The sequence below is a fragment of the Canis lupus genome, chromosome X, assembly GCF_003254725.2.
Source record: "Canis lupus dingo isolate Sandy chromosome X, ASM325472v2, whole genome shotgun sequence".
Lineage (NCBI taxonomy): Eukaryota > Metazoa > Chordata > Mammalia > Carnivora > Canidae > Canis > Canis lupus.
Genome location: NC_064281.1, coordinates 55,047,731 through 55,064,438, shown reverse-complemented (window position 1 = coordinate 55,064,438; position 16,708 = coordinate 55,047,731). Strand labels below are relative to the sequence as shown.

Genomic DNA, 16,708 nt, shown 5'->3' with positions numbered 1-16,708 from the left:
ATATGTTTTCATTTTATTCAGCCATGTTTCCAAAGGACCTCAGTTGTTATTAAAATCTCAAAAGAAAGCAAGTATAATTGACATGTGGAGTTTTACTCATCAAATCAAGAATGTGGCCTTACGTTCATGCAGTTTAAGTGTTGATCTTGCCATTAAATGCTTGCCACTCAATCAAATGTTTAAATATTTTTTCCTTGTGTTATTTCATTTAGATTAAATAAAATATCAGAAAATATCCTCAGGGATAAACTGGATTTTATGATCTGATCTTTTATAATTTCGATTTTCTTTGATCATGAGTCATTCTGCTATGGTTGACTAAAACAGGCAATTGCTTGAAAATTTTCTTTTACATTCTACAGTTTTAATGTCATTGTGATTTCCTGTTTAAAATAGGAACATTTAAATCCATCTGGGCTTTTCTTCAAGATGAAAATCCTCTTGAAGAGTGAAAGAGCTAATGAAGAACTCCTTGAAGGTATCATCTCTGTGTGTGAAGAACACACAATTTTGAAATATCATTACCAGTTTGTTGAGTATAAGATCTCTTATAGTATGCTAACAGTAAGTGCAATTTGATGGTGACTGAGAAGGAAATTGATCACATGGGAAAAAGAGAAGCTTGTTAGCTAGGAAGAAAAAGAGAAGAAAGAGCGAATAGTTGCAAATTTAATAGGTAGTTAAAAAGAGCTGAATAAAAACTATCAGGGTTTGTTTGTTGGTTTTTTCGTTTAGCAAAAATTGCAACTGCCCTTTTGAAGTTGTGCACCATTGAAAAAGATTAACTTTGGATGGAATAAGCCTTTGCTGTGCTTTGCTTTTTTTTTTTTTTTAAGATTTTATTTAGTTATTCATGAGAGACAGAGAGAGAGAGAAGCAGAGACATAGGCAGAGGGAGAAGCAGACTCCATGCAGGGAGCCTGATGTGGGACTCAATCCTGGGACTCCAGGATCACGCCTGGAGCCAAACTCAGACACTCAGCCGCTGAGCCATCCAGGAGTCCCTGTGCTTTGCTTTTTGTAATTACTTGTATAAACATTATAATTACTTGTAAAAACATTTTCTTTTTCAAAATTCTTTTTTTTTAAAGATTTGTTTATTATTTTAGATGGGGGGAAAAAGGAAGAGGGAGAAAGTCTTAAGCAGACTCTGCTAAGCGCAGAGCCTGACATGGGGCTCAATCTCACAACCTAGAGATCACAACCTGAACTGACACTAAGAGTCCGATGTTTAACTGGCAATGCCAACCAGGTGCCCCTTTTTCAGAATTCTTAGGGTCTAAAATGTATACCTCACAGAGTAAACATCCTGATACACATCTTTGAGTCATTTGGCAAGTCACTTAACTTTTCTGTGCTTCAGTTTGTTTACCTTTAAAAGAATTACAGTGAGATGAGCACTGGGTGTTTTACTGTATGTTGGCAAGTTGAATTTAAATAAAAAAAATAAAAGATTTAAAAATAATGTCTACTTCATTGTGTTATTTTGAGAATCCTTGAGAAAATGTATATAAGGCATTTAGCAGCATGCCTGGTGCATATTTAGTGTGCCAAACCTATTATTGTAGCTATTATTATTATTGTTACTACTGCAAAAAGTCTCTCTATGAACACTGGCCCCTGTTAAGTATTTCAATTATGTTTAGCCATAAAAATAATATAAATTCTTTTGATATGCATATGCTTTATTTTTGTAATATAAAAATATAGTTGCATTACAGAGCTGCATTATTTTTATTTTTACTATATAAAATTATATGCTAGTATAACTATTTCATAAGTAATAACAATTTTTAAAAATATTTTATTTATTCATGAGAGACACAGAGAGAGAGAGAGAGAGAGGCAGAGACACAGGCAGAGAGAGAAGCAGGCTCCATGCAGGGAGCCCGACGTGGGACTCTATCCTGGGTCTCTAGGATCAGGCCCTTGGCTAAAGGTGCTAAACCGCTGAGCCACCCGGGCTGCCCAGTAATAACACTTTTTAATAAATAGGATAGTAATCAAATTTGGTAGTAGCTCTAAATTTAGTGCTAATTTAGTACTTTTGAAACTTTGTGACCTCTAGAATTTTAGCTAATCACTAAAAGACCTTAGAATCTTAAATATAAAGAGGATTCTGTATCTCTAGGTAGCAGTATCATCTCAGTATACACAGGTTGAAAAATGTTAGGAACCAGGAAGACAGCTCCACTTTTATATAATTTATATTATATATAAATATAAATGTGGAGGTGACTCCACATGTCAATATGGGGGTGAATAAACCAACTAACCAATTAGAGGAATAGGCTTAACTCAAACCAATACAATATAGGAAGAGCAGAGGGATTATGGAGTCACCTACTTTAAAGTTCATTAATTTTAGATTAGAATCCCCCATTACAATATTTATCAAAATGCAGATAAAAAGCAGAGTTTAAAATGAAATTATTCTTTACGCCCATATTGTTTTTATTTAATCTAGTCTCTTGATATTCAGAGTAATGAAGTCACAATGTCAGATTACAAATTAGGACACTTCCCTGATTCCACATTTTCTATACCTTAAAATATTATCTTTTATTTTGTTGTATTGAGAGAATGTATGAGGCTTGCATTTTTGTAGTCTGTTCATTTCTTTGCTAGTGGGAAGTACTTTAATCTTAGAATGGTCAATCTAACTGCTGGCATTAGAATTTCACTGGTATTTTTTGTGGTAGAAAAAAGTGAAAAAAAAATATACAGAAATTTTTTTTTTATTATGAAAGAGTAGCATGTACCCCTTAAGGAAACTTTTGGAAAATATTAGAAATATCCATAGTCTCACCATTCACTGGAATATAAGTTCCTTGACAATAGGGATTTTTGTGTATCTTGTTCACTACTGGGTTCTTAACACCAAGCATAGTTCCTGGCACACAGAATACACTCCTTAGGTATTTGGTAAATGAATAGTCTGAACACAGTCTTTTTCTAGCAGCTTGATAATTTATTTTCAACATTTTCTCTATTTTGGTTAAATTTGTTTGTTTTATAGAATTTTGACCATATAGTACATTCAGGCTTTATTTTCTGATTTTTCACTTCCTAATCTTAGAAACATTTTTCATACTAGAACATATTTACTTTTTCTGTTATTTCATATTCAACACTTTTAATGGTTTTTGTAATAGTTTATCACCTGCTTATAGTGGACACTCAATAATATATTTCCTTTTTATTATTATTATAATCTGATTTTAATATATTTGCTTATAGACATTTTCCATTATTGCAGATGACTTTTCAGAAGTACACTTTTTGCAGTAGAGGGAATATGTAATAATAACAGTAGCTGTCATTTATTGAATGCTTACTAAGTGCTAGGTACTTTGCTATGTAATTTGCATTCATTATCTCATGTAACCCTCTCAACAAACCTAAGAGATTAGTGATATATTCCCATTTTACAGATGATGCAACAAAGGCACAGAAAAACTAGTAACTTCCCTGTAGCCATATAGGTGGCAGGTGGGTTTCAAATATGTCTATCTGACTTCAGGTATCAAGCTTTTAACCACTGTGTTCTTAGCATACAGTATTGCCAAGTTGCTTTTCAAAAAGATTGTACGAAGTTACTTTGCCATCCATAGAAGAGTACCTGTTTCACTACATTCTAGCATTTGATGTTACTATTTTATAAAAAGATTTTGATAAATTATTAGGTATATGGCATGGTATATGGAAAATGTTTAGAAAGTTGATTTTGGACAGAGGGAAAGTATTGAAAATTGCTAAGCTTCCTCAGAAATGAAACTGATGTGATTATTTCATTTTTTATCTTTTTTAGCTGTCATGGAAATATTACATCTTGACATGTCTCTAGACTTTTGTCTGAATGTTGCTAAACTGCTGATGGATCATGAAAGGTACAGTAGAATTAGTTTTCTTTTCTCTAAAGACATATTTTTAAAGATTTTCTCTTTTTCAAAGGTTTTCATTGATATATATTGAATATATCCATTTATATCCATCCGTATTCACAGAGCACCACATCTGCTATTGTGCTGATCAAATTAGAAGATGGAATTGCTTACTTAATGATTTAAATAGTCAATAGTCAAGTTAATTTTAAAATTTACCCTAAAATTTGAAAAATAAAATGAGAAAGGAATAAGGTAGTCAGGGCTGTATAAAATAGGAGTTAGGCCTAAGTTAACCTCCAGGGCAATGTCATGTAGAACAGGAAGGCATGAGCAAGTGCAGTTCTATGAGTAATACATCTCTCTGGCTCTCTTTTTATGGGATTATTAATGTCAAAAGGGACTTTCAAGTATTTACAGACCTCTTAATGGTTCCCAGACTTCAGTATGCATCAGAATTACTAGGGAATAGGTACTTGAAAAGATGCTCAACATCATTAGCCATCAAGGAAGTACAAATCAAAACCACAATGAGAAACCACTTTGCACCCACTATGATGGCTATATTCAAAAAGACAGATAACAGATGTTGGCAAGGATGTAGAGAAATTGTAACCTTCATAACACTAATGGTGGGAATGTAAAATTGTGCAGCTGCTTTGGAAACAGTCTCTTAGTTCCTCAATAAGTTAAATAGAGAGTTACCTTATGACCCAACAATTCCACTCCTGAGTTAAATAGGAAAGGTATGTCCATAAAACACATGTGATGTTCATAGCAGCATTATGCTTAATGCTTTACTGTGGAAACAATCAAAATGTCTATTTTTTTAAAGATTTTGTTTATTCATGAAAGACAGAGAGAGCTCTCTGACAGAGACATAGGCAGAGGGAGAGGCAGGCTCCCTGTGGGGAGCCTGATGCAGAACTCGATCCCAGGACCCCAGGATCATGCCCTGAGCCGAAGGCAGATGCTCAACCACTGAGCCACCCAGGCATCCCTTATAATTATAATAATTATTATTATGTTTCTACAAAGCTGAAGCACAAAATTTTTTCTTACATACAATTGATACACATTTTCCAGTAATTTCTAAGGCTAGTTCTGCCATGTGGTAACATCAAAATCTTTTACTTTACAGTTCTTCCCCACTTCATCCTAACATTGTTCATTAGTCTGATCACTTCTAGTTCATAAGTATGGTAACTGGAAATGAGCACAATACTACAGATGTGGTCTAACCAAGAGTATCTACTTTTCATTTTTTAAATGTTCTAAACCTGCACTATCCAATATTGTAGCAACTAGCCACATATAGCTATTTAAATTTAAACTAGCTAAAATTAAGCAAAATAAAAAAATTTAGTCCCTTAGTCACCCTAGATATATTAGGTCTCATTAGCCACGTGTGGTGAATGGCTATAGCTTACTAAACAGTGCAGATAGAGGACAATTCCGTTATCATAGTAAGTTCAACTGAGCAGCCCTGTTCTGGAACCTGTTTCTTTTAATGAAGCCAATGTTAAGATTAGCTATTTTCTCACAACCACAACACATAGTGAATTTACTGGGCTTAGAATATTAGGTGTTTGCAATATCAATTGCTCTTATCTCTGAATTCCATGTCCTTTACTTTTATGATTGAATAAGTACCCAATGGCCACACTATAAGGAAAACTAGTTCTTTCCTGTTCTGTGTTTTTCTCATGTGGATTTTTTCTCTGTGAGTCTCCTTTACTACTTACACAAAACATTTCTTGTCACTAAATATGTGGATCCCCCACACCAAGCAGTTAGTTATCTGTAACACTAGTTGGGTGTCCTACAATTCAACTCAATTTTGACACTACCTACCTGGCGAATAGCATCAGATCCCACAGGTTAAGGGCTTGGCCTCACAAGACTGCCCCCTCCCCACATACTTCAGAAGCCAGTTGCAAGCCTAGGTTATCATCTGTTTTTGACCAACTGGATATATATATAGATCAGAGAGGTTCTAACACCTCCCTCCTCAGGTTCAATTAGTTTGTTAGAATGGCTCACAAAGGGCAGCCCGGGTGGCTCAGTGGTTTAGCACTGCCTTCAGCCCAGGGCGTGGTCCTGGAGTTCCGGGATCGAGTCCCACGTCAGGCTCACTGCATGGAGCCTGCTTCTGTCTCTGCCTCCCTCTCTCTCTCTCTCTCTCTCTCTCTCTCTCTGTCTCTCATGAATAAATAAATGAAATCTTAAAAAAAAAAGAATGGCTCACAAAACTCAGGGAAACACTTAACTTATGTTTACCAGTTTATTGAGGGATATGATAAAGGATACATATGAATAGCCAGATGAAGAGATACATAGGGCAAGGTCTGGGAGAATTTTGTGCACAGGCACTTCAGTGCATATGGAGTTGGGGTGTATTACCCTCCTGCTGTAAATGTGTTTACTAACCTGAAAGCTCTCTGGACTCTGCAGTTTTGGAGTTTCCATAGAGACCTCTATATGTAAGCATGATCAATTATTAATACTATTTCCAGTCCCTCTCCCCACTCTGGAGAATTTGAGGTAGAGCTAAAAATTCTAAGCTTCTAATCATGGCTTAATCTTTCGGGTGATAAGCCACCATCCAGAAGCCACCCAGAGTAACCTCAATAGAATGAAAGATGCTGAATTTATAGGAGTTTTAGGAGCTCTGTGTCAGGGATGAGGTAAAAAACAAATATTGGAACAAGAGATGTTCTTAGTGTCTTATTACTTAGGAAATGACAAGGGTTTTATATCTCTGTGCTAGGAACTGGGGGCAGAGATCAATATATATTTTCTATTATCCCACATAAATATTTTTAAAAGATTTTATTTATTCATGAGAGACAGAGAGAGAGAGAGAGAGGCAGAGACACAGGCAGAGACAGAAGCAGGCTCCATGCAGGGAGCCTGATGCGGGACTCGATCCTGGGACCCCAGGGTCATGCCCTGGGCTGAAGGCAGACGCTCAACCATTGAGCCACCCAGGCGTCCCTATCCCACATATATTTTATAAGCTATTAAGTTTCAATCTAATTTTTATAGCATGTTTTTTTTCAGTTCTAATCCTGTGAATTTTGATTCTGTCATATAGTGTTCTTAACTACTCTTTCCAGTTTATGTTATCTTCAGATTTTGTGGGCATTCTACCTGTCTTCATCTCACTCACAGTAGCAAACTTTCTCTTAAAGGACATGATAGTATATGTTTTAGATTTCTGGACCATGCAGTTTCTTTTTCTTCTAATTTTTTCTTCAAATTTTTATTTAAACTCTAGTTAACATGTAGTGTAATATTGGTTTCAGGAGTAGAATTCAGTAACTCATCAATTACACACAACACCCGGTACTCAACACAACAAATGCCCTCTTTAATACTCATCACCCATTTAGCCCATCCCCTGCCCACCTCCCCTTCATCAACCCCGAGTTTGTTCTCTATTGTTAGGAGTCTCTTATGTTTTGCTTTCCCCTCTTTTTTTTTCCCCTTCTCATACATTCATTTGTTTTGTTTCTTAAATTCCACATGCAAGTGAAATCATGGTATTTGTCTTTCTCTGACTTACTTCACTTGTATAATACTCAATTCTCCATCTACATCTTTGGAAATGGCAATATTTCATTCTTTTTTATGGCTGGGTAATATTCCATTGTGTGTGTGTATATATATAACACATCTTCTTTATCCACTCATCACTTGATGGACATTTGGGTTCTTTCCATAATTTAGCTATTGTTGGGGCACCTGGGTGGCTCAGTGGTTGAGCGTCTGCCTTTGGCTCAGGTCATGATCCTGGGGTCCTGGGATAGAGTACCACATCAGCTCCCCATGGGGAGCCTGTTTCTCCCTCTGCCTATGTCTTTGACTCTCTAATGAGTAAATAAATAAAATCTTTTTTAAAAATTTAGCTATTGTTGATAATGCTGCTATAAACATGGGGGTACATGTGCCCAAAGAGTTTGCCATCTGTGTTCTCCTCTAGGATGTTGATCGTTCCTGTTTTACACTTAGGTCATTCATCCATTTTGAATTTCTTTTTGTATATGATCTGAGAAAGTCATCCAGTTTCATTCTTCTACATGTTGCTGTTCATTTTTCCCAACACCATTTGTTGAAGAGATTGTCTTTTTTCCATTGGATATCCTTTGCTGCTTTGTTGAAGATTAATTGGCCATATAGTTGTGGGTTCATTTCTGGGTTTTCTGTCCTGTTCCATTGATCTAAGTGTCTGTTTTTGTGCCAATACTATACTGTCCTGATCACTATAGCCTTGTAATATAACTTGATGTCTGGAATCATGATGCTTCCAGCTTTGTTTTTCTCTATCAAGATTGCTTTGGCTATTTGCAGTCTTTGGAGGTTCCATACAAATTTTAGGATTGTTTGTTCTAACTCTGTGAGAAATATTGTTGGAATTTTCATAAGGATGGCATTAAATGTGTAGATTGCTTTGGGTAGTGTAGAAATTTGAACACTGTTTTCCGATCCATGAGCATAGATTCCATTTCTTTGTGTCATCTTCAATTTCTTTCATCAGGTTTTATCTTTTTCAGGGTATAGATCTTTTACCTCTTTGTCTAGGTTTATTCCTAGGTATCTTAAAGTTTTTGGTGCAATTGTAAATGGGATTGATTCCTTGTTTTTTCTTTCTGCTTCTTCATTATTGGTGTATAGGAATGCAGCTTACAGGTGTATAGGAATGCATACAGATTTCTCTAGGTTGATGTTATATCCTGCAACTTTGCTGAATTTGTGTATCAGCTCTAGCAATTATTTGGTAGAGTCTTTCAGGTGTTCTACGTAGAGAATCATGTTATCTGCAAATAGTGAAAGTTTGACATCTTCCTTGATGATTTGGATGCCTTTTATTTCTTTCTGGTGTCTGATTATTGAGGCTAGGACTTCCAGTACTGTGTTAAATAACAATGGTGAGAGTGGACATCCCTGTCTTGTTCCTGACCATAGAGGAAAAGCTCTCAGTTTTTTTCCCCATTGAGGATGATATATATGTGTGGGTTTATTTCTGGGCTGTTTATTCTATTCCATTGATCTATGTGTGTGTTTTCATACCAGTATCATACTATTTTGATTATTATATCTTTGTAGTATAGTGTGAGATCCAGGAGCATGATACCTCCAGCTTTGTTCTTCTTTCTCAAGATTGCTTTGGCTATTCAGGGTCATTTGTGGTTCTATATAAATTTTAGGATTCTTGTTCTACTTCTGTAAAAGAAAATGCCATTGGTATTCTTTTGTTATTTTTTTTATATCAGGGCAATACTGGCTTCATAAATAAGTTTCAGAGTGTCCCCTTCTCTCCAGTTTTTTGGAGGAATTTAAGAAGGACTGGCATTTATTCTTTAAATATTTAGTAGAATTTGAGAGTAAAGACATCTGATCCTGAGCTTTTCTTTGTTGGAAGATTTTTTTATTACTGCCTCAACATCTTTGCTAGTTATAGGTATGTAAGGATTTCTATTTCTTTCTTTTTTTAAAAAAGATTTTATTTATTCATGAGAGAGAGACAGAGAGAGAGAGAGAGAGGCAGAGACACAGCAGAGGGAGAAGCAGGCTCCATGCAGGGAGCCCGATGTGGGACTTGATCCCGGGTTTCCAGGATCAGGCCCTGGGCTGAAGGCGGTGCTAAACCGCTGAGCCACTGGGCTGCCCAGGTTTTCTATTTCTTAATGATTAAGGCTTGGTAGGTTTTTAGGAATTCATGCATTTCTTTTAGGTTATTCAGTTTGGTATGTAAGTTTTCATGGTAGTCCCTTAAAATTCTTTTAATTTCTGAGGTTGTAATGTCTTTTTTTTTTCATTTCTGATTTTATTCCTTTACTGTTTTTCTTAATCTAGTTAAAGATTTGTCACTTTTGTTTATCTTTTCAAAAACCCCAACTCTTCATTTCATTGATTTTTTTTCTATTGTTTTTCTAGTCTCCATTTATTTCCTTTTTAAAAAAGATTTTATTTATTTATTTGAGAGAGAAAGAGCAGGAGCAGGAAGAGAGGCAGAAGGAGAAGCAGACTCCCCACTGAGTAGGGAGCCTGACTCAGGGCTCAATCCCAGGACCCTGAGACCATGACCTGAGCCAAAGGCAGGCACTTAACGGACTGAGTCACCCAGGCACCCCCTATTTCATTTATTTCTGTTATAATTTTGTAATTTCCTTCCTTCTGGTAGTTTTGTAGTTAGTTTCTTCTTTTTCCTATTACCTTTAGTTGTAAATTGGGTTGTTGATTTGAGATCTTTTTTGTTATTGAATGTAAGCATTTATGATATAAATTCATCCCTTAGCATGACTTTTTTCTGTTTACTGTAAGTTTTGATAGGTTGTATTTTCATTTTCATTGTCTTAAGTTTTTTCTAATTTCCCTTGTGATTTCTTCATTTCATTGGTTAACTGTATTGTTTAGTTTCTACAAATCCTAAATTTTTTCAGTTTTTCAGTTTTTCTTCTGTTACTGATTTGTAATTTTAGACTTTTGTCATCAGAAAAGATACTCTGTATGATGTCTATCTTTTAAAATCTATTGAGGGACACCTGGGTGACACAGTCAGTTGAGTTTCTGACTCCTGATTTCGACTCAGGTCATGATCCTCAGGGTCGTGAGGTAGAGCCCCATGTCATGCTCTGTAGTGGGCATGTGCCTTCTTAAGATTCTTTCTCTCCCTCTCCCCACTGCCCTCCTCTTGCTCTCTCTGTCTCTCTCTCTCTCTGTAAAAACAAACAAATAACAAACAAACAAATAAATAAATAAATACATCTGTTGAGACTAAATCTGTGGCCTAACATATGGTTTATCCTGGAAAATATTCCATGTGCACTTGAGAAGAATGTGTATTCTGTTAGAATGTGCTATATATGCCTGTTGGTTTATTGTGTTGTTAAAGTCTTATATTTCTTACTTCTGTCTGGTTGTTCTACCCATTTTTGAGAGGAGATCTTGAAGTGTCCCACTATCTTTGAGTGCTGTTTTACCTTCAGTTGTCTTAAATTGATGGTCTATTATTAAGTATGTAAATATTAAGTATGTAAATATTTATATCTTTATGTAAAGATGTTATCTTTATTTTTTTAAAGATTTTATTTATTTATTCATGAAAGAGACAGGGAGAGAGAGAGGCAGAGACATAGGCAGAGGGAGAAGCAGGCTCCATGCAGGGAGCCCGATGTGGGACTCAATCCGGGGACTCCAGGATCACACCCTGAGCCAAAGGCAGACGCTTAACCGCTGAGCCACCCAGGCGTCCCAGATGTTATCTTTAAAGATGTAAATTGTTATATCTTCTTGCTTTATTGGATTTTTAATTAATACACAATGTCTTTCTTTGTCTTTTGTACCTTTTTTTGATTTAAAGTCAATTTTGTCTGATACTATTATAACCACCCCTGCTCACTTTTGGTTACTATTTGCATGGAATATCTTTTTCCATCATTTCACTTTCTACCTATTTGTGTCTTTGAATCTAAAGTGTCTCCTCTGAACAGTATATCATTGGATTCTGTTTATCCATTCTTCCAATCTCTGCCTTGTGATTGGAGTTTCATGCATTTACATTTAAATAAATTACTTAAAAGGAATGATTTTTTGTTATTTTATTGTTTTATATATATCTCATAAGTGTTTTTTGGTCCCTCATTTCTTGAATACTGTCTTTAAACCTGACAAACTTTTTTCATCAGTTCTACATTCTAAAGGAATTTATTGAATAGCAAACAGTTTGCACATAAGTGGACCATGAGCTGGATATGTCCAGAAATGTGTTTCATAGGGATGAATTAAGTGCCAACATTTAACTATTTTAAATAAAAATCTGAATTTCTGAGTTCTCAAAAAAATTGAAAAATCTGGGAACACTTGGTCAGTATTCCCACTGAGCAGCAATTATTTGGAGCTAAGTGGCCATTGCTACCTTTAGACATGGAGCATGTATTCTCCAGTTAGACATAGTCCACACGCTTCCTTATTTTCTACCTTATTTTTTGTGTGTCAAGTTGTCACTTGTCTTTTTTTGTGTTGTTGTTATTCTTATAGCAGATATAAGAGGAAAGTAAATTTTTATGCACCCATATCTCTTTTAAAAGTGAGAGAATGTAAGCAAGACTGAGAGGGCATTTCAAAAAAAATAAGAGAGAACAAATTTCTTTGTGATGGAAATAAAAGATTCTGGTGTGTTTAATATACAAAGTGTGTCTGTGTCTAATGAATACCATTTATAAGCTCATTATAACACAATATAAAGTAGAAACTATGGCTAGTGTACAGAAAAGTAATATGAAAACTTACTGAATAAAATAAGCAATCCTGTTATAAAATGCAATTTTATGTTATATATTAAGGAAAAAGATTGCCCAGGAGTCCAACAGTTTTACAGATGAGTTTACAAAAGAGTGTCTATTGAGAAAGGCATGAAATATATTAAGTTTCAAATGCAAATCTAATCTGAAACGCTGTTGGTTGAAGATATGGTTGGTAATTTATTGGACAGGTTGCTTTAAAAGGGTTATTTGTTTTTTGTTGTTCTTGCACAGGCAGAAGTAATACTGCCCAGTAAAGCATATTTATTTGTGGTGTCAATGAGAATTTTGATATGACAGAACTTTTGAACACAGTTCCTGTGTTTTACAAATGTAATGTTGATTGGTCAACATAATTTATGTGACTACAGAAGATGTTTCTACAGTGGCTAGTTATTAAAATAAATCTTGATTTGAAATTTAAATACAAAGTTGAGGTCTTTTTTAAGAGTATAAGATGTCTATTAATTGTATAATTTACCAGGAAGCACTTTGTGCTAAAAAGCTAAAACTGAAACATATGAATGGATGGATATTCTTTTGTGGCTTCAACAGGGATTATTGCTTTGTTGGGTAAATTTTACGCATAATACAGTAGTTGCATCTATTTCTTGGAGGTTAGGGGGCTTATTGGATGAGGTGCTGTCGAAGGTTGGGTTGCCCTGGAGGCAAACTTAAGATTGTGTGTAGGTGAAGATAGTTTATTAAGGGGTGCTCTTAGGATTAATACCTATGAGGGGAAGAAAAGGAGGCTGGACTAGATAAAGGGAGAAATTGGGCTAATGTAAAGTCACAAGGCCTCAGCTTACCTCACCAAGAACTCTGGCTGGGATGGTCCTTTAGAATTATTCTTGGTTAGAATAAGATGGCCATGTCTTATAACCCAGTGTTGACTAGTCTTGGATACCAGCTGCCCTAGAAAGGGGGCATAAGCTTGCGTGAGATGGCTCTCTTTATTTAGGGTAATTTCTAGTTTTTAAAAAAGATTTTATTTTATTTATTAGAGAGAGAGCACAAGAGAGTGCACAAGTAGGGCAGGTGGCAGGCAGAGGGAGAGGGAAAAGTAAACCCCCTGCTGAGCAGGGAGCTAGATGGGGTGCTCGATCCCAGGACCCTGGGATCATGACCTGAGCCCAAAGCAGACACTTAGCCAACTCAGCCACCCAGGTGCCCCTCTTCAGGGTAATTTCTAAAGAGCAATCTGGAAATAAACAGTCCTGAAGGGGAGATCTGTATGATACAGCCTAGTATTCAAGACAAGGTGCTAAAGAGATGTTTTTTGAACTGTTTGAAAGAATTCAACTTGTTCGTGTCATCCACGAGAAAATCTCTGCCTCAGCTCAAAGACTTGACCTCTTGGGTGACTGTTGACAACTCATGTAAACACTCTGAATCTCTCTCTCTGAAATGCATTCATAAGTAATTACACAAATGTAAATTGTAATTCATATGTTCTTAGTGAAGTAATTTCTTTGGGTAACTCATTGGCAAGGAATAATCTGACTTACTTCTCTATGCTGAAATTGGCTTCCAGAGATAGAAGTGATTACCCAAACTACATATTCACAGATTGAATTCTTAAAATGTTTTCTCATTTCCAACATTATGATAATGAAAAGCTATTTATTTTGCCTTTTTCAATTAATGTGAATGAAGAACTACAAATTGAACTGTACTATAATATGGTATTGAATGCAAGACAATTTAGGCATATTAGATGTAATGGACATTAATTGCTTTTGGTCAGATGTCATTCATTCATTCTACCTTCTGACACCTCTTGATAGCAGTACCTGAATTTTCATGTAGGTATCTACTTTTTCCCTGTCAGCCCATGTGGCTATTGACATATTGGTATAGAAGAGTTTCAGGTTTCTATTTCCCAATCAACAGAGAAATCAATTTCAAAAGGAAGAGTTGATAAATTAAGTATTTTACTTTTAAATTTAAAGTATAGCTTCTAGGGACGCCTGGGTGGCTCAGCGGTTGAGTGTCTGCCTTCGGCTCAGGGCATGATCCCGGGATCCGGGATTTAGTCCTGCATCGGGCTCCCTGCGAGGAACCTGCTTCTCCCTCTGCCTGTGTCTCTGCCTCTCTCTCTGTATCTGTCTCTCATGAATAAAAAAAAAATCTTAAAAAAAATAAAGTATAGCTTCTATTTTCTTGTTTGTACTATGCTAACAGTGCCTTACCATTGTTCAGTTAATAATAAAGTTGCATTATATATCTGGCAGTTGCTTTTCCTTATAGTCTATTTTACTTATTTATGTTGCATAATTGGCATCTATAGACAGTATAGGGAGTTCAGAAGGGTCTGGCTGAGACCCTTCCTTTTGTACTGCTTTGAACTCACTTTTGAATATTACAGTAAAATGTTTTAGAGCTTGCTCAATTCTACACATTAAGTGAATTCCTGAAAAGTTCTGTTTAGAGAAATTTGATATAGCAAATAGTATTTTCCCATAGACTTAACATTAAAAAATAAAAATGACTTACTCCAAAACGTATTTGGCTCTAAGATATAATATAGTTATATTTAGGAATGTAGCATTTTATTTATTATATAATGGACAATATTATATAATGGACAATGATAATAATTTTATAGCAAAAGCATAAATATGTTTTATATAGAGAAGTTTATTTTAGAAATAAAAGCTAAGTGTGTAGAACATTAACTGTTAGAATGTAGTACATTAGAAAATGATGCACCTTGATGCAAAGATAAAATTTTGAACACACTGATGGATGGATGGAAATACCATGTTTCTTAAATGGCCTTTTTAAAAATTTTACCTTTTAATAGTCAAGCTTCATTAGAAGTTAATGTGCAGACAATTCTAGGTTACACACTTATGAGATCGTGGTAATGTGTGGTGCTATAATAAGGGAAGACCATATGCTTTAAATTGTAGAAAAGCAATGAGATGGCTTGATACTCTGTTATTATGAGTTGTTATCCTGAAATTGTTAGATTATATCTATTTACTCTCTGACTTTATCATTTAAGTAAACTTATCAAAAGATAAAATAAGATTAATTTGGCATGCCTTTTTCTGAATAAATCCTTGCTGTTTTATGTTAATGCTTCTTGGACTTTAATGTACATGTGATTAGCTCAAGACCTTGTGAAGATAGAGATTCTAATTCAGTAGGTCTGGGATGAAACTTGAGATCTACATTTCTAATAAGCTTTCCATGTGATGCTGTTGCTGTTTGTCTGTGGACCTCATGTTGAGTAGCCACGTTTGGGAGTCTATTGCTCTCTTTGTTTAAAAAAATATATATATATTATTATATATCTTTGAGATATATATAAAAATAATATATATTATATAATATACATTATATATAATATAATAGTATACATTATATATTATACAAAATACTATGCAATATTATATTGTATAATATTTATATATTATTGTACAATATTATATAACTTTGTATAAATATTGTATATTATATAACTTTGAGATATATATATATATCTCAAAGTTTTCCTTCTTCAGTTTTCATCACCCCTTTAGTTTTCTGTAATTTATCAAATACTTCTGTAATTTATTGAAAACCTCTGTGGCTCAGTAGTCTCATCTGTAAACCCAGGGGTCCTGAACTCTTTTACAACAACTAAGTCTTCTCACCTTGAGCTTTCTTTCTTTTCAAATTTTTTATCTGTTTTATTTTTTATTCTATAAACATACCATGAGTATAATAAAATTTTAAAAGAAAAAAGATCATATCTAATCTTACCACTTTACCTTTTATTGGTAAAATGTCTCAGACCCTTCCTTTTGTACTGCTTGGGTAGGATTAATCAGTTACTATTCATTCCAGTGACAAGAATACCTAATTAAATAATCAAACTAAATATTCTGAATTGGAACAAGACTACCAAGGTAGAATCAGAAACCTTGAAATAAAGTGATGTAGAAAAGTCAGTGCAACAGATAAAAATATGAACAAGATTGTAGGAGATCAGATTGACATTGCCAAACTAAAATCAAGAATAGAGAAAAGCAAAATCAGGCTTCTAAAGTCAAGATCAGAATTTTTGAAAGTCAGAATTAGATATAGGGAAACCAGTTTGTTTAGGCTTATCAAGTAAAAACAACAACAGCAACAGAAAGCCTTGTAGGTTAACTGCTTTGTTCCCAACATTCTTGTTATATAAGACCTGATGTTATTTTTAAATAGTTTTTGAACTCACTTTTGAATATTGGAATACAATGTTTTAGAGCTTGCTCAATTCTACACATTAAATGAATTCCTGAAAGGTTCTGTTTAGAGAAATTAGCAAATAGTATTTTTCCATAGACTTAACATTAAAAACTAAAAATGACTTACCTCCAAAATGTATTTGGCTCTAAGATATAATATAGTCATATTTAGGAATGTAGCACTTTATTTATGTATTTACTTATGTATTTATTTAAAAGAGAGAGAGCATACATATGCATGTGAGCAGGCAGAGTGGCAAAGGGAGAGGGAAAAGCAGACTCCCTGCTGAGTAGGGAG

The 16,708-nt window shown here is 34.8% G+C and overlaps 1 protein-coding gene across 6 annotated transcripts in view; it reads left to right on the top strand.

Annotated features, from left to right (window-relative positions):
- The window catches only part of TEX11 (testis expressed 11), a 311,535-nt gene that overhangs the window by 105,781 nt on the left and 189,046 nt on the right, over positions 1-16,708 (top strand). For all 6 annotated transcript variants that reach the window (XM_025466112.3, XM_025466113.3, XM_049107547.1 and 3 more), the window contains 2 exons: positions 397-478; positions 3,812-3,890. In XM_025466112.3, the coding sequence (XP_025321897.1) occupies positions 397-478; positions 3,812-3,890 (161 nt within the window). The remainder of the gene's footprint in view (positions 1-396; positions 479-3,811; positions 3,891-16,708) is intronic.